This window comes from Physcomitrium patens, chromosome 9 (assembly GCF_059467195.1).
Source record: "Physcomitrium patens ecotype Gransden chromosome 9, ASM5946719v1, whole genome shotgun sequence".
Lineage (NCBI taxonomy): Eukaryota > Viridiplantae > Streptophyta > Bryopsida > Funariales > Funariaceae > Physcomitrium > Physcomitrium patens.
In genome coordinates this window covers 6,334,705-6,357,327 of record NC_143418.1, presented here as the reverse complement: position 1 = coordinate 6,357,327, position 22,623 = coordinate 6,334,705, and the positions used below count along the sequence as shown (strand labels likewise).

The following is a 22,623-nucleotide window of genomic DNA, read 5'->3' as shown; positions in this document are numbered from 1 at the left end:
GTCTTTCAATGCATGTGAAAAATCCTCCCATGAATTCCCACAATGATCCGTAATCGATGTAATGTGGTCCCTTATCTCCGGTATCGTGGCAAGTCTAAATAGTGCAACCATTTTCTTCTCAGAAACCCGATTTAATTCCATTTCACGAACATAACATCTTAAATACCTTGAAATATTCCTCCCATCAAATTGATCAATTTTATTGACTATTGCTTGCAATGCTTTGGTTGCCAAAGCTTCCTTTCGATCATTGCTTTGCTGTTGCTGCATTGACAATGAGAAGGCTTGAAACAAACTAGCAATAGACGGATCCATGTGCATACCTTATCCTTTAGAAGACTCCCCACCAGAAATTTCTCCCAAAAATCCTTCAAAATTTTTATTTTCGTTTTCCATAAAAAATAAAGATAAAATCAACCGAAATCCAATACCTTCTACCTCAAGCTTTCACGTCAGGTTCACCACTTTTGTCGTATTACGTGCTTTCCTGCTCGAGAACGCGCCGGGCGTCTGGCTGTAGAAGGTAGTATGGAGATTCGCCGATAGTCAAGCAGTCTATCAGTTTTTGACTGCTGGAATATAAACGACTGCAACAATGTACCGTAAATCTATATGGATGCTCTTCGACTGCTTGTCGAAGTTTTTTTTTTTTTTTTTTTTCCCAACCGATAGGTCTCTAGACGTTACAGAGAACTCCGAACAACCCAAACTGTTAATCTTCAATATCCCTTTGTACTTACGATCTTGTATCCACTGACTGTCCTGTTAGATTAACCCAATAAATTTCATTCACTCCGCATACTCAATCCTATAGACACCCCTTTAATCCTTCAATCATAGACGTAACTCGATTTTACAAAACAGTCAAGAGTATTCAAACCCACTTTATTTAAAAATCCCGATTCACCATTACAACACTGACTTCAGCCGCGATTGCCTCAGTCTTCTCAAAACTCTATGAAGAAGAAAAATCCAAATTCTATGTCTTTCCTTCCCCGACCCGAAGCATGAAGCTCCTCTCTCTAATTCCCTTGATCTTCAAAAATAACCCCCAATGAAACCTAAACTGGTAACCTTGCAGAAGCTTGAAAAAAAAAAACTCGCTTCCCCCCCTGATTTCCCCTTTAAAAAAAAAAAAAAAAAACCCCCCCACCACTCCAAAACTATATCCCCCCTAACCTTATCCTCTGAATTTCTTCAATCTTCCGTCTTAGATCCGGAATTGGCTCCCACCTCAAGCTTGGATCCGAAATTGGCTCTCACCTCAACTTGGATTCGAAATTGGCTCTCGCCGCCAAGCTTTCTCCTCCGTTTTTACCTTTAAGAAATCCATTTACCGAAAACAACGTTCCCTGAGACGGCACAGAGAACAGGACAGCCTGAAACAGAATCGAACCCCGTAATCGGGACCACATTGAGTCGCCCCACCAATTAGGTCCTATATTGGGAAGGATGCTCGTAGTAACCTGGATGTTTCCGTAATTGGGTCCAATTGGTCCTCGCGTCAGATTGGCTAAGACCCGTAGTAAGACCTGGATTTCCCGTAACTAGACTGCATTGGATTGCCCCACCAATACAGGTCTTATATTGGATAAGAGGACCCGGATTGGATTGTCGAAATTGGATCCAATTGGCTCCTCGAACCCGTCGTGTGAATTGGTCCTTCTCTTTTTGCTGACTCCCGTTATTGGAATCGAACAGGGCATTCCAGTATGCCCCGGCTGACTGTAACGGAGTCACTGAACCTGACCACTCAGTATTTGTACTGGAGTTGGTCGATGCTCCCAATATTCGAGGTAACTGAATATTAATAAAATTCTCCTTTCTTTTTATTTTCACTGTATACTCGTGTTACAACACGACAGCGTCTAGTTTGGATTCCAAACTTTCAGCCATTTTAACGTCTTAACCTTCGGCTAACCTTCAGAAAGAAGAAAAAAGAGTTTTGACAAGAGGACAATATTAGTTCAGAGGAGAGTACTCCGCAACCTCTAAAACGCCTTAAGACTCCAAGATGAGGGGTAATCCACTCTCTCCAAGAAGAATAAGGCTCCAATATTGAGAAAGAAGAGATATCAGTTTAGAGGAGGGTAATCCGCAACCTCTAAAACACTAGCACACCTTCAAGAAGAGGGGTAATCCACTCTCTAACAAGAAGGAACTAGCTCTGATACCAGTGAAAATGTAGTCTCGATAAACTGTCACAAACACAAAATACAGTTTTGAAATCTAACAAGAAGTTCAAGAAGAAGTGGCAGAATTAGATTAAACAGATGAGTACAAGAACAACACCAGAAAGGTGAGCTAGAACTCCAAGAGATGTGTTGTCGAGACTGAAGAACCCTTCAGCCTCGACTCCTATATATACTACTGAATAGGAAGCTTCTCGAGCTACTTCCGCTAACTAGGACGCTTCTCCAACAACTTCTACTAATTAAGAAACTTCTCGAGCAACTTCCTAGAATCTATCAGAATATTCTAGAACCTTCTAAGAGAATCTTTAGGGAATATTCTAAGAATCTTTTAGAACCTTCTAAAGGAATATTTAGAGAATATTCTAGAAGAATATTCGAAGAATCTTCCAATGTATGTCCATGACATTATCCTACCAAAATGATGATCCGTCAGCCAGTGGATTCCAAAGATTATGATCCTTTGAATTCTTAACCATTTATTCTACTAATAATTTATTGTTATCAACTAAACTGCCTAACCATCAATCTAATTCTCAAGGTTATCAATAACCAACCAATAACTATTGTTCTCGTTGTATTCAAGCTTCAGTATACTAAAGCAATTGAACTAATAAAGGTAGGTTCGAACATGGAAAAAGACTGGTTATATGAATTGGATCTGTTAGTGTTACAATTGATTGTATTTTGGCTATCTGAAATCAAGTATCAAATTACAAAACACCGAGGCTTACTACTTCCATCTTAATTCAACCCATAATCCATTCTACGATTATTAATTCAATAATACTTCTCTCAATCATAATTCCTCATAAGCAAATAATAAAAGCAAAGAAAATCAAGAGATAGCACCAAGCTTACCTCGGCTTACGACTCTCATTGTCTGGCTCTCGGCTTATGACTCTCACAGTCTACCTCTTGGCTTATGACTCTCACAATCTGGCTCTCCGCTTATGACTCTCACAATGTGGCTCTCAATCTCTCTTTCCTCAATGTATTTATCCTACCAAAAAGATGATCCGTCGGCTAATAGATTCCAAAGGTCATGACCTTTTGAATTCTTAACCATTTATTCCACTTACAACCTACTGTTACCAACTGAACTACCTAACCATCGGTCTAATTTTCAAGGTTATCAATAACCAACCAGTAACTTACTACAAAGTTTATTTACCTATTCTACATAGTTCCGCTCCTAATTATGCAGCGTCTTCACAAATATTATTTAGTCCCAACTTATAAAGACGTAGCAGCGTATATCTCCAAAGGTGTTGTCGCTGAAACTGGCGTATTGGTCCATACTAAATTATTGGCCTCGTTCGCTAATGTGGCTAGTTTAGTTTGCAACATCGCAACTTCTACTTGCAGCCACTCTTGTAGTTTCTTCTAATTGGTCTCCATCTTTGCTATCTCAGACACCATGTTCGCCATCTTCTCTTTAACCACAAAAGAAAATATGATGCTTGTCAAGAGCCCCCCTCCTACTTCTTACTATGGTCCAATCAATTGGGTCGACTCTTCTTTTTGTAAGAGAAAACCCATCTTGGGTGTATGTATAGTAAAGTTTAAGCCGATTGCCATTGATCCATATTCTAAATTTAGTACCCATAAAATCTTCCAATTATACTAGACCATTTGGAAATTTGTCAATAATTCGATATGGCCCATACCATCGAACTTGAAATTTTCTTAGAAAATTCTTAAATCGACTATCATAAAGAAGTACCAAATTATTTGGCATAAAAGCCTTTAGTCTAAGCTTACTATCATAATAAGTCTTGCTTCGTTTTTGTATAGTTTCCATTATCATTAATGCATTAGCTCTAGTTTCATCCAATTTTTTCAATTCTTCTAAACAGTACCATAATGAATTCTGATCTCTCAATCTATTATCTATAGAAATTTGTAAACTTTGGACTTCCAATTCAATAGGTAATATTGCTTCTTGGCAATAAACCAATTGAAAAGGAGTAGCATTGGTAGTAACTTTATATGTAGTACGGTATGCCCATAAAGATGCAAACAACTTAGTGTCCCAATTTGTTCCCGCTCCTCAAACTGTTTTTGTTAAGATTTTACATAAAATTCCATTAGTCTTTTTTGTTTGTCTATTGGCTCTAGGGTGATACGATGTAGTCTTCCGATATTTTATCTTGTATTTAGCCGTAAGTGCTTCGATTGTACTATTTTTAAAATGATTTTCTTGATTATTAACCAATTCTTGTAGACAACCGAACCATGTAATAATATTTTCATACAAAAAGGTTGCTACTGTACTTACACTATAAGTTTTCGTAGCTATGGCTTCAGCCCATTTTGTTACGTAATTCGTTGCTACTTGTATATACCATTTTTGTTCATTTCTTGAGGTTTGTGCAATTGGTTCCACAAAATCAATTCTCTATTTTTCAAAAGAAGCTTGAGCCAAAATTGGTACCAATGGCATTGCTGAAGTTCTAGTAGGTTGACCCGTTCTCTGACATGGATTACAATGACGGACAAATTGGTGGGCATCTGCAAACATTGTTGGCTACCAATAACCAGCCTATAAAGCTTTACGAGTCGTGTTGTCCCCCGCAAAATGTCCACCATAACTATCCAAGTGGCAACCTTCCAATATAATACGTACTTTAGTTTGATAAATACAATGTCGCAAAACTCCATCCTTGCCTTGTTTATATAAAGCTTCACCAATCATCGTATAAGGTACATATTTTAATATTAAGGGTTGTTTAAGCTTTTTATTGAAATTGCGTGGGAAGGTTTGAAATGTCAAGTATTGAATTATTTCACTATACTCCAAAGTAATTACATCTATCGCAAATAGTTCTGTATCGGGTAGTGCATCGTTAATAGGTTCATTATCCAATATATTGGATAACCGAGATAAATGGTCCGCCTTGGAATGTGATTTTCTTGGTCTTATCTGAATAGTAAAGTCAACCTTATAACGACATAACCTTATAGGCAAAGGTCCTCCAATCCATAATAAAAAGTAGTTTTTAATTAGTCTTCTTTTATAATTTTAACTTGATTATAATCGGAGAATCCATCAAGAAATGAATAACGTTCATGTCCAGCAACAACATCCAATATACTATCTGTGAATGGTAAAGAAAAATAATCCTTCTTGGTAGCCGCATTTAATTTGCAAAAAACTTGATAGATGTGAACTTTTCCATTCTTTTTTGGTACCATAACAATTGGTAAAATCCATTAACTGAAAGGAACTGGATAGATAAATCCAACTTCCAAGATTTTATCCAGTTCTTCTTTTACTATAAGTGAGTATTTTAGATTAAGTCAATGTTATCTTTGGCATACTGGTGTAGCATCCTCCTCCAATATAATTCGATGCTCACAAACTTCAGCTAAAATTCCTTTTAAATCCACATACAACCATGCAAAAGTAGTTTTATGCATTAAAAAGTAATCCATCCAAATTTCTTTCTCCTTGCCTTTCATATCGTCATAAATCTAAATGATTTGGAGAGCCTTCTTTGTACCTAAATTAATTGGTTGACATCGTGGAATTTGAGGAGTCTCTAAAATAATGTTCTGCTCAATTCCAAAATCTTTCATAAAATCCGATTCATTAGAACTTTCTAACTTTAGTTCTATAGTACTAACATGATTGACATCTTGTCTATTCATCCAATATGCAATCATATGATCATAATCGTCAATAACATCTAGAGGAACTAAGTACTCTCTCAGTCCTCTGTACTGGTAGTTCATTCTAGTGTGCTCAACAACTTCCCTTGTATCAGCATAAATTGAGACATGTGTACCAATTTCTTCTTCTACAGACTCATCTTCACAATCTGACATGAATTTTGAACTTACAACTTGAGTTTCTCCATGATATTAGACAAGGTACATTTGAAATAGAATTTTATCATTATCTTTTTTAATTGTCAATGTACCACGGCCCTAATCATTTTGAGCTTTAGCTTGATACAACCACAGTCGGCCCAATAAAATTGGGTATGACAATATAGAGCTTTGCAATCAGAAAATAATATAATCAATTTTATAGATAATCCCCACAATTACTGTATCAATACCTTGTAAAATATCCATAAGTTTAACTTGACTGGAGTTAGCCATTCTCAAAACTACTATAGGCAATAGGTGATCCAAACCCAACTCCTCCATTGTAGCAGCATTCATAAGATTTATACTAGATCTTCTGTCTACTGCACTCCCGATAGTAACACTCCATCAATTGAGACATCAATCATTGGTGCACTTGGATCGGAATTCAAACTTACTTTTTGGATGTCTTTATTTCAAGATTTGCAACAAATTAATGAAGAATTCAAGATAGTTCGACATTTAGGTGCTACTGCCAATAGTTGCTTCATAGAGATCGTGGGCTATATAGTACCCAAATCTTTTAGAATATCATATGGTTCTGTATTAGTGATAATTTCCAATGTCTGTTTCTTCTTCCCAGTCCTAGATACCGACGTAGGTAAATTGGTTTTCTCTATATTAGAAATTGATAAAGCTATTGAAACTGAATTTGACGGAGTTTGTAAAATTATTTCTTTCAATGGGTAAGATTGTTCTTCCAATTGGGCTAATATTGGTTCTTTGGAATTCATGCCTCTGAGAGTATCTTTCAATTAAAAAGATGTTTCTCGAAATTGTATAGAGAATGGAATAGCTTGACACAGAACCAAAGCCTTCGTAATCATTACCTCATTGGATTGCACAACCGATTCAGGTCTTATACTGAGTAAGAGATCCATGTCAGGACCTCGATTGGATGTCCCCATAATTAAATCTAATTGGCCCTTCGCTTTTGGAGCACCCAAATATTGAATTGATCTTTTTTTCTTTTGTTGACTTCTTGTATGGATAGCTTTGACTACTTCTACTCGATGAACTGGTGAATTTTAAGGACCTTCATTTATCTCGTCCATTGTTCCTTGGCTTTGAATTTGTTGATCTTGATTATTGAAATTGAACGAAGCATTACATTGCTGATAAGTATATCATGACTCATTGCAATTCATACATACTGGTGCATAATCGTCACTAGCTTTGGGATTGGGACATTCACTGGCATAATGACCAATTTGCCTGCAACGAAAACAACAAAGTAGTCTTCTTGCACCTCCATCTGGCATATTAGGTGTGTCCACCAGTATATACCTACTACGCTTATTCCATGTAGAGTTAGAAAATGATTCTAGTTGTCTCGTTGGTACGAAGGATACTTGGTTTGATGACATCGATGGAACATATTGCTAATACCTCTAATGTTCCTTCCCATAGTTCTGGAAGTTTGATGTAGATCCCTGATTAAAATTAGAACTTTGAAAGTTATTGAATGCTCAATTTTGTCGATTAGATCGATTTCTATTCCATCCATACATATTTTTCATTTGAACTTGATTGACTTCCCACTGAGTCGGTGGGATCATGGTCTGATTATTGAATTATTGTTGCCTTTGTAAATGCCAACAGTTTTGGATAGGGTGCTTTCCTCCGCAAAATGTATATTGAACATCCATTTGTTTGGGTGATGGACATTCCGTATCAAAATGAATTTGTCCCTTACAATTATTACACCATACATTAGGTCTTGTATTAGAAGGCTTATGTCGTTTTTTCTTATCTTTAGCCAAATTCATGGCCAATTCTTCCATCTTCTTTGTTAGATTTAATAACAAGGCTTCATTTGGATCTTTAACAATTGCATTTGTTAACAACTTTAGTTGTTGATAGGTTGGGGATGTAAAATAAGGTGTCATTGTTATTGGCGCTATTGCTTGGAGTGGTGTAGCATTAATTGGTTGTTGCATCATAACATTCTTCACATTGGAGGCAGCGATTTGTAGATAATTATCCATTGACACATTTTTCGGTTGTATTTGTTGGCTTCCTGAACTTGGAATCATCGTGGCCTCTACTGTTAATAATTGGTCATAATGACATTCTTCCCATACCTTTGTTCAAGCCAACGATGCCTCTGCCATAGTTGGTCGAGCCTCTTTTACAAACATTTTCAATTCTGGTGGATGCAAACCATTAATTAATATCGACAATATAAACATATCTGGCATTTGATTATTTATCCATTTACAAAGTATATCCATGATTTGGCTATAATAGGACTCCACTGATTCCCTCGCAAACATCTTGCTATTCATAAAACTTTCTCGAAGCCAATCTTCAAATCCAATTGGTCTAAAATGGATTGGAAAGGCATTCCTCAAGGCCTCCCAATTGAGAAATCTATCCACTGGTTGCCGAATATACCATTCAAAAGCTGTATCTTTTAAAGTTATTGGAAACCATCTCAACCAAATGTCTTGAGTTCTACCATTATTAGTCACGTAGGCTATCAAGAATTGAGATATATGGTGATCGAAATCAGAGCCCGATCAACCACTAAAAGTAGGTAATGGTGCTACACTTGTAGTTCGGTCTCCTACTGCTCCCATTTATACTGCAATTGGTACTTTTGGCACTCCTACGGCCATTGGTGTTATCACTGGTCTCCTTACTATTTGAATATGAATTTTTCTTCCTTTGGTTTTTTTTGGACCTACAATTCTTTTTTGTCGTTTCCATAGGATATTTCTTATGCGTAAATGCTCTTATCTTTCTTTCACTTGTTCATTAATTCTTTGATAATCCTCTCCTTAATGATTATCACTCATAATCTTTCATTCTTTCCATACAATTAATTTCTAATATTTCATATTGTTATCAGTTCCTTGGCAGCGGCGCCAAAATATTGTTCTCGTTGTGTTCAAGCTTCAGTATACCAAAGCAATTGAATTAATAGAAGTGAGTTCGAACATTGGAAAAGACTAGTTGTATGAATTGGGTTTATTAGTGTCACAATTGACTGTACTCTGACTATCTAAAATCAATTATCAAAGTATAAAATACCAAGGCTTACTACTTCCATCTTGATTCAACACATAATCTATTCTATGACTATCAATTCAACAATACTTCTCTCAATCATAATTCTTCATAAGCAAATAATAAAAGCAAAAAAATTAAAGAAGTAGCACCAAGCTTACCCTCGCTTACAACTCTCACAGTCTGACTCTTGATCTCTCTTTCTTCAACCTATTTATCCCACCAAAAGATGATCCGTCGGCCAGTAGATTCTAAAGGTTATGACCCTTTGAATTCTTAACCATTTATTCCACTAACAACCTACTGTTACCAACTAAACTGCCTAACCATTAGTCTAATTTTCAAGGTTGTAAATAACCAACCAGTAACTTACCACAAATTTTATTTACCTATTCTACAGTAACTTATCACAAAGTTTATTTACCTATTCTACATGTATCATATCATCTTTGAAAAAAATAATCTTTTTATATAGTACCTTTGTAAAATCTTCACATTCTCTTCTCAAATGATTTATATTTTTATACCACATGCACCTATGTACTATAACTTCTATCAATTTCAACCTTTGTTTTGTTGATATTCTTAATGATTGATCCTTCTCTTCAAATTTTACAAATTTTATTTGTAAATCTCTCGTCCCTTATATAATTTCATCGATGCCCATTTCTTCTTTCTTTGATGTAGCCATTAAAGATTGAATTGTAGATGAAGGATTGATACTAGATATTTTTACTTGAGATATTTGCAATAGTCTTTGAATATCCACCGTGTCTTTTCTCCTTTCTCTTTTTGCAAGCAATCCTACTATCTCTTCTACTCTCTTTTAATCTGTTGTCAATTCTTCATTTTCTTTTTTATCTTCAAGCAAGATTTCTAACTTTTCTTATAACTTTCCATCATGTGCTTGAAGAAAAAGCTCTACTTTATTTAGAACTAATGATTGCTTTTTTATTTTTTGATAAAAATGAATATTATTCTTCAAACTCTTTTAATAATTTTTTTATTAGAAGACCTTTTTTTGGCCTTTCAATCCATTTAAAAAATGACTTCTTTGTGACCTTATTACTATCTTCCACAAAAAAATCATCCTTCAATGCTTAAGAAAATTTTTCCTATGAACCTTCAAAATATCCTATAAGGGACTTTACTTGATTTCTTATCTTTGATACAAGGGCTAATTCAAATAATTGATTTATCTCCCCTTCTGAAATATGCTTCAATTCCATTTTCTTTACATAACAATTTATATATTTTGTAATATCCTTCCTTTCAAATTGATCAATCTTATCCACAACTACTTATAATGCTTTGTTTGCTATACCTTCTTTGTGATCTTTATCGTGATATTGTTGCATGAATAAGGCAAAAGCCTCAAATATACTTTTAGAGTTGAAATCAAAATACATATCTTGTCCTCTACTAATTCTGCCACTTGTAGCTCTAATTGAAGCACCACCCTTAGCTCATCCTTCAAATCTCTTGCCTTTCTTCTCAATAATTCAAATAATCCAAGAATACCAAATACCTTCTACATCAAGAATTTCACGTTAGGTTCACCAAATATGTCATATTATGTGAAGTCTTGCTTGAGAATGTACATGGCACCTAGTTGTAGAAGATAGAATGGAAATTACTCTAATAAAGTTTTAATTATAATAGAATACTAAATAAATTCTAATTAAACCTTAACAATGCTAAACAAGCTATAATCAAATTCAAAAGAAATCTTAAAGAAAATACAAGAAAAATAGTAGGAAATTTTAAAGGAATTGAAAGAAAATCCACAATAAACCTTAAAAGAATTCTTAAGAAATCCTAAACAAACAATAAATCCTAAACCAAATCCTAGACAAACCTTCAATCCTAGAATTACATATGTACCTAGACAATTCGGCACGTAAATGTTATGCATCACTAATGCGAAGCAGACACGCACGCTGTGTATGTGTGTGTGCGCAGTTTGTCTTTGTTCCGTGAGGTAATTTGTGCTTGTTACTTTGTAAGGAATCGATCTTTACATGTGTAACTGCAAGGGGGCACATGCCTTGTGCAAAACTATACTTCTCATGATATCCAACATTGTACAACATCTCACTTTTGCAGTGTGTTAACATAAAAACTTTTAAGTGTTTCCACTGCTTCTGGATGGCAGTACCATGTAGTAACGTAATTCTTAATGTGAGAGGACGCAGCATTCAAGTACTTCTTTGCGATGAAATTTTGCTTTGGATATTTCCAAATCAGCTGATCCAACTTTGAAAACTAATTCTGTGCAGCAGGTCAGTATCTCTGGCTACAATTCCAAGCAAGGGATGCTTAGGAATAAAGATGTAGTGAGCTTCTCCATCCGTAACGAGGTCATTGTAACTGCTTCTCGTGCAAGACTTAATCAGCACTATGGACGGTTTTTGACTGTGATTTTCTCCGAAAAGCACATTGAAGTGAAGCAAGCAAAGGAAATACTTTCCAGAAAGTGGCAACGCGATGACCTTTGTGTATTCAAAAGCTTCTACAAGTTTCATACTGAAAATGTAAGCATGGGCATAGAAAGACCAGATTTTTTGTTCGTGCTAGTCACATGAACAAATTATACACTTATTGGAATTTGAACTCCATTGATGTCTTACCGAAATGAATGTAAACAATTTGCTGGCTTCAGATTAGTGTTTTATCGCTTGTGTTTATTGATCATCTCCTGCAATTTTTTTGACCTTGGACTACCTTTGCAGGCAGACGAGAAAGCTATTGTTGTTTTACTTCTGCACAAGCGAAGAGTTTTCGGGCGGTGTTCTGATAATGAGTGCACACATCCTAGCGGTTAGTATTTTAATCATCTTTGTTGTAGTATTTTCAACTTCCATTACTTACTGGTGGGCATCCATTAAAATAGAGTTGAAGCGTTCATGTTACAACTTGCTGTTTCATTCGTATAGCGCATCAGTAATGTCCTAAGATGAGCTTCCACTGAGTTTTTGGTTTTCTCTGTAGATGTAACGGAGACACTTGTGATGGAGATAAAGAACGATAAGTGGAAAGATCAACAGCGCAAAATTTTTGAACTGTCTCAGGGATACCGGGAAGTCTGGAAACGAATTGAAACGTGTGTAAATTCTGGAATTACCTGAATAAACTATTCTCCAAGTAGCACATCCCATCAGTTTTAGTTTGGCGGGCCATATTCTTTAATGTTTTTGATTTGTTGTCGTTGAATCGGACGCACACATCAATCCTCTGTTTTGAACGTTGGCTTCCAACTGACATAATTAAAGCAAAATGCGAATAATATCCTGTTCTCCAGCCGGCTGTAATTTGGAACAGGCGGTGCAATGCATGTGCTTGAAATACTGATTTTAGAATTAACCCTTGATTTAACGTATTATGGTTCTTTCTTCAATGTGCACCAGCGAAGAAATGCCGAAATACAAGGAAAGACTAACAAGATATCCACTTGAAGAACTCTCAATCAATGCGAATCTTGCAAGGTGCCTCAAAGTTGTCGAGATTTGTCATGATGTTTTGAGTCCCTGTTATTACTAAATTCTTCATAGTGTGGTTGCCAATTTCCAGAACGGGTGAACCTGATGTCTCACGCATGTTTTGTGCATTAATTAGTGTATTTCTTGTCTCTACGTTTCTCCTCGAATTCGTCGTGGTGCACGGACTGGATTGTGTTGTAACAATGTGGCCATGAATTGGCAGGAAGGTTGAACCAGAAAGAATTCCAGAAATGTCCTCACCTTCCTCTAGGTCAGAAGTGTTCATGATCATTTCATCAGCATTTAGTACAGTTGTTGTTTTTTAGGTTGGCAAGAGTTTATGTTGCATAGAATTTGTGGTTTCTAAGAAGTCATATTAGAAACTGAGAACTGATTTTCTTGGCTGTTCGTTGGCAGCTGGCTTAGTCCAGAGTTGCGCACTTTCGAAACACTTGTGTATCCTCAAGGGGACCCAGATGCTGTTACAATCACATCAAAGGATGTAGATGTGCTGCGGCCAATGGGATTCTTAAACGATACCATAATTGATTTCTATATAAAGTAAGTTCGGATTCAAATAAGTCAACATAGATTTGGAATTGCGTTACTGTAGCGAATTTGAATGGCAACTTTTGTTATCATGAGTTTTTCATTGAAATTATGTGAGTCCTTTCTTCAGATTGTGTGATTATTATTTCGTTTGTCATTCTCCCTATTTTACAGCGATCAACAATCACTTGCGTGCACAATGCAGATACTTGCAAAACCAGCTCTCCGACAAGGACAAAGGGAGGTTTTATTTTTTCAACAGCTTTTTCTTCAGAAAGCTTGCTGATTCTAGTATTAAATATACCGGTCCTAATCGAGGCAAGATTGTTTATGACCGAGTGCGCAAGTGGACTCGTAAGGTGTCCTTGTTTGAGAAGGACTATGTTTTTATTCCTGTCAATCAAAGGTGCTATTTGCGTCGCTTGCATTCCTCGTCCTCGTAAACTTCGTTCTTGTCGTGTTATATGCAACAATAGCCGAGTGTAGCATGATGAGTTAAAAGGTGAATACCGAGGCAAATGTGCGGGTGGATTTTTTAATTTAAATTTCTTTAAGAAGTTACAATGTAGACATTACGATGCTTGTGTGTGCACCCGAAGGTCGATGTTTTTCCCTCATATTGTGGTGTATACATCTTGAATTTGCAGTTTGCACTGGAGTCTCATTATTGTGTGCCATCTTGGTAATCTCGGAAGTTCACCTGGTAAATAGATGTTCCTAATTTTCGCTTGGATTTCATCAATCTCTTTGCGGATGTATTTTTAAAATTTAAATTGAACTTTTATTTATTTATCGATTTTACATGTGCTCTTCCGAGGAGGAAGCTCTGATTTGTGTTCACTCTCCTTGACAGACGAAAGCAGGGGCACACCTTGTATTTTGCATTTGGATTCCATGGAAGGGAACCATGAGGGTATTGAAGAGCACATTCGAAAGTAAGTAGACGCATGCAGCATCCTTCAGCACGTTATCTGCTTTACTCGAGCCTTTCTTGATCAATTTGTCTTTCTGTTATATGAATGGCTCTCACTCTTTCTTTTAAGTCAATGCAGCTATATCCTACAAGCGTGGATTGAGGAGCACCAAAGTTCAGCCGATGAAGCATTGTCTCATATGAAGTACAAAGAAGCTACGGTACATCAATGTCAAGTAGAATAATTTTGCTTGTCTTTATCCCCAGCAGCTAGTTTATGCCGGAACCAGGAGCACGAAAAGTTGTTTGTTAGTCTCCTGATTGTTGTGCTGGTATTTTCAGGTCCCGCAACAAATCAATCATTGCGATTGTGGAATTTACCTCTTGCATTATGTTGAACTCTTTCTTAAGGGAGCTCCTCAGCACTTCAGCCTTGCTTCATTCGAAGGGTTTCCATACTTTGTGAGCGGACCCTTTTTTTTTTTTTGTTTTTTGAAATCATTCTGTCAACCTGCTCTGGATCGTCCAATGGAGATCTGTATATCAGTTTTAGCCTCGGGCTTGTGCAAATTCTAAGTATTCCAAAGTAATCCATTCTGTATGTATGTATGTACACACACATACGCACACCCTTAAAACCACATTAAGTCTAATAGTTGTCGGAACATCTTTTGTTGTTTCGTTATACACACACACACACACACACACACAAATATATCGATCCAGTGATTAAATTGCAGGGATTGGCTACAAAATGATAGTTTAGGTTCGGATTATTTTTGTTGTGGAATGAATCTTGTGGGAGATACCTTATCGTGCTTACGATTGTAACCTTCTCTTTGAATGTGTCAGCTTACAAGAACTTGGTTCAAATCATCAGAAGCGTCTGCCAAGCGCAGTGCGATTCGAAACCTGCTCATACGACTTTATCAAGACTATCATTCAAGTGCTACAGATAAGCAGCCCTTGCAAGAGCAAGTGACTTCATCACAAGGGACGGAAGAACTTTTAGTCATCGACGTGGATGACGTTTGCATCTCTTCCGATTCCAAAGCCATCCATTCTGATCTTGTTGCATCTTTGCACAGACAAATCTGTGAAGAAGTTGAAGGTGCTGGGAAGCAAGCCATGTCATCTGACGTTGGCCCTGGCGTTGAAACTCCTTTGATTGTAGACCTGCATAGCGACGATGAAGCTAATGAATCTTCTCCTTTAGAAGATTCGCAAATCCTAGACAGTGTGGATGGCAAGTTATTGCATTCCTCTTCTACCTCGGCCCATGAACATAGCTCATCTCCTCTAGATTTTAAAGATACTCCCGTGGTCCTTGCTAGTTCCGATGAAGCGGTTAGCAATGATGATTCAGTGAAGTTTTCGTCTTCAGCAGATTTGGTAGTCGTTGATAGATACAACTCTTCACCCTCTTTTGATAGTGATGATGACCATAAAAATGTCAGAGGACGCTAGCAATTGGGTGAAGACTTCAGTGTAAATTTGTAGCCAAAGTAGCACCTATGAGTATCATTCCGGGCGAGGAAACGAAGACTAGCATTCTCATGAGGTTCCAGACCCAAGATACCATGGATCACTAGGAAGTGATATCTTGGCACGTTGATCGTAACATTTACCCCGAGTGACACTGAACATGTCATGAAGTATAATGTCGCAACGGCTTGGCCTTCTGTTTTTTCAAGTTATCAAAGGAGATTACTCTTTTTCTTCAGATTTTCGGAGCATGCCTCGATTCGTTCCAATTCTTAACACTGATGCAGCAAAGAATGGCACTAGTAAACAATTTGCCAAGTGGAAGAAGGTTTTACCAATTTGCCAGTGCTCGGGAATCTGACACCGAAGCTTGATGATCTGCAACGGTGCGCTACAATCGAGATTAACGAGGCCGCCTGCTGAAACATCTCCTCTCAGCTCTGAAGCTTACCACTGCGACACCAGATTCTCCACCATCTCAGTAACAACGGTACCCCAAAACCCACCACCTTCATCTATCCAGATTCGTTTGAAAGAAATGGAGGCGATGGGGCCCACCACTGCCACTCGCCATGTTCTGAGCTTCTGGCTTGACTGACGGACCCCTGGAAATACAGAGTGGGAGGACGCAGCAGGACCCAGTGAGTGGGGTGCGAGGAGGAGTTCGACGGGGCAGTGGCTTTCCACCGAACGATTCGACGGGCAGCGAGGTGGTGTCAGTCTCCTTGGAACCCCATGGGGAATTGGCCAAGTCCCGAAGAGTTGCAGGAAACTGCGCCTGGTCCACCGCCATCGCTATTGATTGCGGGAGATCGCTTTCCGCCTCCACCTCTCCCTCGCCCCGCAACCACTCTTCGCCTTTCCCCCGCTCTCTCCTCTTCCAAACCGTGCATTACTTCCAAATTTCGGTCTACAGACTAGGAAATGCCCATCTGCCGAGTCCAACGCTCTGCTTCTTCTGCTGTTTTTGTTTTTTTTGTTTTTTTTGTTTCCCTTCTCATTTCAGCTCTTCTCGAAACCGCACGCATGCTGGCTATTGCCTTGCTTTCTCTCTCTGCCTCTTTCTTTGGGTTCCTTTTTAGTTCCCTTTAGTTCTCTTTGTGTATGAACGTGAAGTGTTGAAGTTAGCATTTCTTTGAGTACAGAGTGTTCATCCAGCTTGTGTCTTCGATTTTGACTTGTGGTTTAGCAATGCAATGCGATGCTGGAATTGGGCTGCATCCCTATAAGCGCGTCATTATTGTGGTGCAGTACAGTCTGCATTAAGTTTTTGTGGCGTAATGTCTTCAGTCTTACAGCTGTGGAACTTTAATTGAGTTGCTATACTGTTAGGTGTATTTAGTTCAGCTATGATTGTTCAGTCGCATGTGGCATTGCAGCCTAGCAGCAGGATAGCTTTCTCACGCGAGGTTTTGGGTGGCTATGGTTGTTCGTTTGAGAGAAGCGGAGCATTGTCGATGGTGCGTAGGAGTGTGCAAATGTGGGTTGTTAGCTTTCAATGCATTGCTTCGTGAAAGAATTAGCTGGAACTAGCATTTTTGACGCTTCTTCAGCACGATGGTCGCTAGCTCCATTGTCATTGGAGACGAACATGAACGGTTTGTTCTTCTTTGAACTCCAAGTCTCTATTTCTCTACTCTTGGATCAAATGGCCCAGTAGCTACTTCGCGTACGTATTCAAGTTAGTTCTCTGTCATCGAAGCCCTTGCTGCGTTTCCTGTGATGCTCTTGCAGTGTTCTATTGAGGCATTCCTCATGTACTGTAGCCTTCATACACAAGTGGTAACTAATGTACAGACGCTGACACGGTTACGTCACCGTCTGTACTTGCATTGTAAGCACACGTTAAATTCAATCCATTTCGACATAGTTTGCCCTGCAACCATGAAAGATTTTGCAAGGCAGGAATACAGTGTGAAGGTAGATAGGAAAGATATTAATTGGAGTCGTTATCTGTAGTCTTGTTGATAGCGTATCACTTCAGCTTCATTTATTTTCTTCTTTATTCATTTTTCCTTAGCCGCCTTGCAGAAACGTGTTTCAGAGACGGGCATTCTTTCAGCTAAGTCGACACGCAGAGTAGTTTTATGTTGCAACGGGTAGGACAGTGTCAGTGAACGAGCTAGCTGTATTTTATTTCAAAATGCAATCTAATGGTAGTACCCTACAAGCGGAGACCATCCTGAAATGGCTGCAACAGGAAATGGGATATCAGAATCCACCCTCGGTAGACTCGCTGCGCAAAATCTGTCGAGGAAATATGATTCCAGTCTGGAATTTTTTGCTAGAGAGAGTTAAGTCTGAGAAAACAAACGAAGCGATTCGACGAAATTTTGTTATTCATGGCACTACAATCCCATCGACATCCATTCCTAAGGATGAGATCCTAGAAGCAAAAGATGGCGTCGCTGATAGCAAGAAAGAGTTTCCAAAGGACCGGCCAAAGACTCCTAAAAATGATAGAGAGGTCTCCCGAAGAGATGGCACTCCGGTTAAAAGTACAGTTGCCAGAGAGCGGAGGGGGAGGACACCAGCACGGAACTTAGCTAAGGATTTGCCAGAAAAGGAGAAAGAAGTGGACAGATTGCTACAGTCCGAAGGGGCGGAAGATTCTCGAGAAATGGCCATGCGAGATAGGGATGTTGCAATGGGGGAAGTGGGCAGATTAAGAGTCGCAATTGAGAGGCTGGTGAAGGAAATCAAGTCTCGCATGGCAGATGTTACCAAGGAGGAAGGGGAACGGCAGCGAGTTTCGGATGATAGATCCAATTCCAGGTCTGTGCATTCCCTGCATTGGTCTGAATGCTCTGATTCACAACTTTTCTACGTGGGAATACTGCTGTCTTTCTTTTTGTTTCATCATTGCACCGTAGTGATCTGACTTGAAACTTTGAAAATGCACGAGGACTAAACCGTCTTCATCAGCCTCACATTCAAAGCCCAGAACTTTGTTTTAGGGCATTAGATTTGGATGGTTTAATGTAAGTCTTGTTGTTGATGTCCTGCTTAATGGCCACGAAGTGCAGTTTGGAACTGATTGGCGGTTTATGATGCAAAATAACCTTCAGAGCTCACGTGTAGTTTGATTAGTAACAGTCATTATTTTTGTGATGGTTGTTAGACACAAGCAGGTGTTGCTGGAATCTTATGAGCATCGGGTTGAGCAGACAACTCGTATTTTTACGGAGTACTCACGTCGACTTCAAGCATACGTAGAGCATGCTAGGGAGGCACAGAGAGGGAAAAATGGATCTCTTGATTCAAGTGTGGACTTTATGCCTGGGCCGTCGAAATGTGGGCAGTCAGCTAATCAGCTTCTGACCGAGACTCCACGAGAAAAGGCCGTCCGACAAGCCTGTGAAGCTCTTGCCGAAGATCTAACTCACAAGATAAGGACGACTTTTTCTGCTTATGATGGTGGGAGAGGTCACCCGGATCATACCCAGCTTGAAGTCGCGAAGCTTGGGTTCGAGGTGGATGGGGACAGTATACCCGAGGAGGTGCAAGAGACTGCACTTACGTTACTAAAGAGCCCTCCTTTACTTCTCCAGGCTTTAGCTGTATACACCTCTCGAATTGTTGCTGCTATATCTCGAGAAACTGAGGAGATTGATATTCGAGCCGATGCAGAGCGTCTCAGGTATTGAATCCTTTTGTCATACGTGTGAGTGGTCGTTGTTATTCTTGTCTATCACCCTGAGTTGTCCCTGTCCGAAGCTGGAAGTGAAGCAGCGGGGATGAAGTAGATATGCAGTCATCCAGTATTTGAATTTAGCTATCAGACGTCTAATTTTTTCTTACGATGGCATACAGGTATAGGTTTGAAAATAACAGAGTTTTGGAGGACATTTCTGCTGAGGTAGATGATTCACTGATTGGGAGACGACGCAGTGACAGAGGTCCTAGCAAGAGTTCTTTTCGACAGCTCCGAGAAAGACAGGTCTATATTCTCAACTTCCACTAATTTCCAATTACTTTGAAACCAGAGACTAGTGTCCTGTAGATGGCCTTACTTTATGTAGATCAACTTTCGTATCTGGCGTATATCCCTTCAATAACTGAAGTTTGGCAAACTGACCTTTACACATCGAACCAATGGAGGTGAGTGTCAAGAGTATTTTGTCAACGATCGGTCTTTTTACAAAATATCGTTTAGCCTCTGACTCTGTTTCTGTTTTAATTTTCAGAAAGCCCATGTGCAGCAATTTATGGCAACCGAGGATGCCTTGAATCAGGTCGCTCAAGCCAGAAGAATGACTGATGAACTGATACGGCGGATACGTGGCACTGATGCCGTGCCCTCCTTTACAAACTCAGATGTACAAAACTCTGGCAGCTTGCGTCAACTTGAGGTAGTGTATACTATCCCTCTTACTCTACGATATTTATGTCATGAAAACATCGAGATTGTGTGGTATAGAGAAGGTGTTTGTTCGTTTATTAGGACTTATCAATGTTGAGCTGTTTCTTTCCCAGCTGATGTTTATGTGGGATGTTTGCTGTGCACCTTTAAATAAATCACTACTCATTGCCTTGTTTGCAAACGTATGATGACTCCCAGTCGATAAGGTATTCCGTCATTTTAACATGTTGACCCTGTCTTCCAGCTGGAGGTCTGGGCCCGAGAGAGGGAGCTAGCAGGAATGAGAGCAAGCGTAAACACTATCAACTCTGAGGTTCAGCGCTTGCAAAAAATGTGTGAGGAGCGGAGAGATGCAGAGGAGTCTTTGCAGGAGAAATGGAAAAGGATTGAAGAGTTCGATGCTAGACGTTTGGAGCTTGAATCGATTTATACTGCTTTGCTGCGTGCAAACATGGTATGTCTCCTCTCAATACTGCCTGAATTCTCCCACACCGTAATTCATATCATAAAAAACATATGTAGAGAAAATTAAAAACCATCACATCCCCAAAAAGAACTCGGTACCTAGATCATTGCATCGCCACAAACTGTATCACGTTATAGATGTGGTAAAGGAATATAGAGAACAATGTAAAGTTCAGGAATTGCTGAATATGGAACGTTGATTCTTCTTCAGGCAGCTGCCGCCTCATGGGAGCAACATACCAGGGGAAACAAAGAGCAATCCGCCAATACGATTGTACCCATCTGTGAATCGACTCAGAACCAAGCAAGTGCTGCACGCGATCTACTAGAGCGTGAAGTAGCAGCATTCCAGCGGATTCCCGACAATCGACCCTACATGATGCCTGCTGCTCCTCAGGTACACTCGTTAGCGTGTTGTACTATGATTTTTTGGTCCTAGTGAGCATGTTGCTTCTTATGGCTGAGGCGATCGGCTAGGTGCTAGTTACTGCTGTGTTTTGACTATCCTGATTTAAGTTTTGGTCGAAGTGGTGTAACATGCAGTAAGCTACACTGAATGAGAGTATCCTTGTATACTGGCTAAAATTTTATGTATGTATTGATGGCCTAGGCTTTACTGGATACAAGAGGAGTAGCCACAAATGCTGGAACTGAAGCTGTTGTAGCTGCCGAAAGGCATGCCGACATGCTTACAGTAAGGGCTGGAGCCGGAGATCCCTCTGCTGTTCCCACAATCTGCCGTATTTCAGCTGCCCTAAAATATACACCTGGTATGAAAGTCCAACGTCTTGGTTACGTGGAACAACTGTGAAATTAAATTAGCACCCAAATGATCTCTCTAAGGTTTCTATACTTATCGACTATCAAATGACACAGGAGCAGATACTGTGGACCCTAGCTTAGCGTCGATTTTGGAATCTATGCGATTTTTCTTGCGGCCTGGAGGTTCACCGGGAACTGTTCTTGAAGATCTTGCCAAAACTCTGAACAGAGTGCAAACACTTAGGGACTTAGTAGGCAACGGCCGCGGGCTGATTGCAGAAGCTGATGCATCAAGACCAGAGTACGAGAGGTACCACACTGCTCTTGCTGTATTAAATTCTTCATTTTCAATTATCTACTTTAGTGTAAACAATGTGTATACTAAATCCTAAAACTGGACTGTACAGGACGGCTACACATTGCACAGAGACAGCTAGAAAACAGGAGAAGGTGTCATTAGAGGAATGGCTTCCACAGCTCAAACTTGCAGTTCAAGACGCCCAGCAATGCTTAGAAGATTGCAAGCGTGTTCGAGGCCTAGTAGGTTCCCCTTTACCCTTGGCATTCGTTGGCAATTGGCTTATATGCTGGCACAACCATCCTCCAAGAAATGGTTTTTTCTCTCATAGAAAGCGTATCTGATATTTGATTCATTTAATATTGGCAGGTCGATGAGTGGTGGGAGCAGCCAGCAGCTAGTGCTGTTGATTGGATTTTAGTGGATGGGCAGAATGTGGCTGCTTGGATTGCTCATGTGAAACAACTACAGACGACCTTCTATGAGCAACAACTTTTGTAATTTATGCGCTACTTAAGGGATCAGAAAACCCTCTTGTAACAATATTGTCACTACTGAGGGCCTGCCATTTGATATTTTCCTTCTGCTTGGTGCTGGAAAACTACCAAGTAGGATGGTGAAAATACGGATTGAAGTCTAATCACTTGGCAGTCCAATGTGAATGCGTGTCTTTCACACTATTCTCAGGTAGCGTTTACCTGTCACCAGGGCTTTACAGGAAGTTCTTGTCATCAACCCATCGTCAGTCGTTGAACTTAGATCAATAAGTACAATCTGAGAGTTGCATTAAAATTTAATGTGTGCCACTTGAAATCTATGGATGATTATGAAAGTTTTTAGGTTTTAGTTGAGGAACCTAGTGGTACCAATTCATGTACCATGATTTATAACGTGCTGGCTAAATAATGAGGTCCAGAAAAAGGTTTCCAGTACCTCCAGAACTTAGTAATGACTCTAAAGCACACTTCACAACTGGGATCAAAGAGATACACTAGTCGCAAGCATTCCTGATGGCCTAGGTGTAATTTGCCAATACTAGTTGCTGTATAGTGCTTAGATTAATATTCAAGTGATAGGTTCCCACATTACATGAATGTTTTGAACCAAGGATGAATCAAGGTGAGGATGAAGTTGGCAAAGATTCACAAAACAAAAAGTAAGCGAGAATTTGATGTATTGTTTGCAGAAAAAAGCAATATCTAAACTTTATTACTTTTTTGGACTATCTT

At 39.1% G+C, this 22,623-nt stretch overlaps 2 protein-coding genes across 3 annotated transcripts; both read left to right on the top strand.

The window, feature by feature from the left end:
• The first annotated feature begins 11,336 nt into the window (after positions 1 to 11,336).
• LOC112286290 (putative ubiquitin-like-specific protease 2B) lies at positions 11,337 to 15,744 on the top strand. The gene is made up of 12 exons (XM_073536245.2): positions 11,337 to 11,614; positions 11,813 to 11,900; positions 12,072 to 12,183; positions 12,488 to 12,565; positions 12,783 to 12,830; positions 12,977 to 13,120; positions 13,314 to 13,514; positions 13,756 to 13,811; positions 13,962 to 14,043; positions 14,161 to 14,242; positions 14,364 to 14,483; positions 14,874 to 15,744. Exons 1-12 carry the CDS (start codon positions 11,396 to 11,398, stop codon positions 15,486 to 15,488), a joined length of 1,845 nt encoding a protein of 614 aa, XP_073392346.1. The 5' UTR covers positions 11,337 to 11,395; the 3' UTR covers positions 15,489 to 15,744.
• An 833-nt stretch (positions 15,745 to 16,577) lies between these two features.
• LOC112286748 (AUGMIN subunit 5) lies at positions 16,578 to 21,937 on the top strand. 2 transcript variants are annotated; one of them, XM_024528974.3, is made up of 10 exons: positions 16,578 to 18,281; positions 18,628 to 19,146; positions 19,320 to 19,446; positions 19,694 to 19,858; positions 20,114 to 20,323; positions 20,546 to 20,731; positions 20,945 to 21,104; positions 21,217 to 21,406; positions 21,504 to 21,636; positions 21,764 to 21,937. In XM_024528974.3, the coding sequence occupies exons 1-10, from the start codon at positions 17,650 to 17,652 to the stop codon at positions 21,893 to 21,895; spliced, it is 2,454 nt and encodes an 817-aa protein (XP_024384742.1). In that variant the 5' UTR covers positions 16,578 to 17,649; the 3' UTR covers positions 21,896 to 21,937. The 2 variants fall into 2 exon arrangements, with proteins under 2 accessions (XP_024384742.1, XP_024384741.1); XM_024528973.3 differs by having other exon boundaries at positions 21,211 to 21,406.
• The last annotated feature ends 686 nt before the right edge of the window (positions 21,938 to 22,623 follow it).